The sequence below is a fragment of the Gymnodraco acuticeps genome, unplaced genomic scaffold, assembly GCF_902827175.1.
Source record: "Gymnodraco acuticeps unplaced genomic scaffold, fGymAcu1.1, whole genome shotgun sequence".
Classification (NCBI taxonomy): Eukaryota; Metazoa; Chordata; class Actinopteri; order Perciformes; family Bathydraconidae; genus Gymnodraco; species Gymnodraco acuticeps.
The window spans coordinates 32,745-35,000 of NW_022989969.1; the positions used below are offsets into that span (position 1 = coordinate 32,745).

Below are 2,256 nucleotides of genomic sequence, written 5' to 3' on the forward strand. Positions count from 1 at the left end.
TAATCGATAGAAGATAGATAGCGTCCACTCTCACCGCCGTTAGAAAGTAGCAAGCAACAATTATGGAGGGTGGAGATTTGGAGTATTTACTCAAAAATAATTGTACTAAACTTCCGCTACAGCAGCAACAACAAATACAATCTGATGACAGGCCGATGCCCAAACTGGAGCTGTGTCCAGCGAGGAACAAAGGAGCGAGTCGGACGTAAAACGTTAAAGGTCTCCTGATGTAGTTTGTGAATTAATGCTTATTAGAGTTTGGGCTGGAGAGTGCGTGCGGACCTGTCGGTTAGATAACAGGTGTGTGTAAGTCCTGCATCTGATACAAATGTGTGTAAAATGATACCGGGTGCTGTAATCATCATCTGGTTACTTTATTACATTGACCCCCGACCCAAAAGAAAGGACGTATTATTGACTTCCCCTAATTTTTCCCCCACGCCAAGCTACTGTTTGAGACAGAACCTAGAAAGAAATGTGATTATATTATTCTGAAATGGACCAATCAGCACAATGACTACTTTACTTTTGTTACTTTAACTATATTTTGATGATAACACTTTTTACTTTACCCTGAGTAACATTTTGAATGCAAGACTTTTACTGTAACAGAGTATTCCTACACTCTGGTATTTACTCAAGTACAAGATCTGTGTACTTCTACTTTACTTAAGTACAGATCTGTGTACTTCTACTTTTACTCAAGTACAACATCTGAGTAGGCCTACTTCTACTTTTACTCAAGTACAACATGATCTGAGTACTCCTACTTTTACTCAAGTACAAGATCTGAGTACTTCTACTTTTACTCAAGTACAACATGATCTGAGTACTCCTACTTTTACTCAAGTACAACATGATCTGAGTACTCCTACTTTTACTCAAGTACAACATGATCTGAGTGCTCCTCCCCCCTCTGTACAATTTAGAGGGAAACATGCAGAAAAAGGCGGAAAAACAGACAGGATAGAACGCCACATGGACTACTCAGTGAAACGTATGGCGTATGACGGCACGACGCAATGACGTCAGCAGACAGTCCTGCTGTCGCGCGGCTAGTTTAAAGAGTCTCTTCTGTTGGAGGGCTGCAGGAAAATAGTTCCTCTCTGCACTTTCTGTACATATTATTCATATTTCAACATACATTTGACCCGGAGGACATGCCAAAACACAGGTGTAGCTTACAAACTGTGTGTGTGCATGTGTGCATGGTGTTACATATTGGAACTAGCGATACCATAGCATTATTTACATCGTGTCATGCACGAGAAGAGGCCAACACTGTCAACTTGATAGCTTTTTTCTTTATTAAATGTATCTCTCAAGGCTCTGCAAGTCTGTAAAAGTGCTATCCTTTGTGTTTGTGAGTCGCCATTACTGTGAGCAGCTAGTTTGATCGATACCGCGCTTTCAGTCCAGACTGTCTCCACTTCCTGCTGCTGGGATCTAAAGTGTAACCAGATCAGGGAAAGGAGAATAACAACCACTAACTGTCTGTGCACGAATATGTCGCTGGAAATAGATATTATGAAGTGTTTTTCTGCTCTGGTGCAGTTAGATTTGGCGCGGTCTGTAGCATCAATATGGCGGGGAGAGGGGTATCAGTGGTGGGAAGTAACTAAGTATCAGAGGGGGGAGAAGTACTCAGATCTAGTACTTAGGTTAAAGTAGAAGTACTCAGATCTTATACTTGATTTAAAGTAAGACTACTCAAATCTTGTACTTGAGTAAAAGTAGAAGTACTCAGATCTTGTGCTTGAGTAAAAGTAGAAGTACTCAGATCTTGTTCTTGAGTAAAAGTAGAAGTACTCAGGTCTTGTACTTGAGTAAAAGTAGAAGTACTCAGGTCTTGTACTTGAGTAAAAGTAGAAGTACTCATATCTTGTACTTGAGTAAAAGTAGAAGTACCAGAGTGTAGGAATACTCAGTTACAGTAAAAGTCCTGCATTCAAAATGTTCCTCAAGTAAAAGTAGAAAGTATTCTCATCAAAATATAGTGAAAGTAGCGACAGTGAAAGTAGTCGTTGTGCAGATTGGTCCATTTCAGAATAATATATATGATGTGTTTTATAATGATTGATCATGAAAGTGTTCTCAAAGCTGGTAAAGGTGCAGCTAGTTTGAAGGACTTTGTATACTGCAGGGTAGCTGGTGGATTTACTCCAGGTGGAACTAAAGTCTGATTAAACACTTGATTATATTTCACATCATTCATCCACATCTGTGAAGTAACTAAAGGTATAAATACATGTAGTG

The 2,256-nt window shown here is 39.6% G+C and overlaps 1 protein-coding gene across 2 annotated transcripts in view; it reads left to right on the top strand.

Annotated features, from left to right (window-relative positions):
• The first annotated feature begins 1,017 nt into the window (after positions 1-1,017).
• Positions 1,018-2,256, top strand: part of skp2 (S-phase kinase-associated protein 2, E3 ubiquitin protein ligase) — a 17,957-nt gene continuing 16,718 nt past the window's right edge. For both annotated transcript variants that reach the window (XM_034210775.1, XM_034210776.1), the window contains exon 1: positions 1,018-1,174. In XM_034210775.1, the coding sequence (XP_034066666.1) occupies positions 1,161-1,174 (14 nt within the window). In that variant the 5' untranslated portion in view covers positions 1,018-1,160. The remainder of the gene's footprint in view (positions 1,175-2,256) is intronic.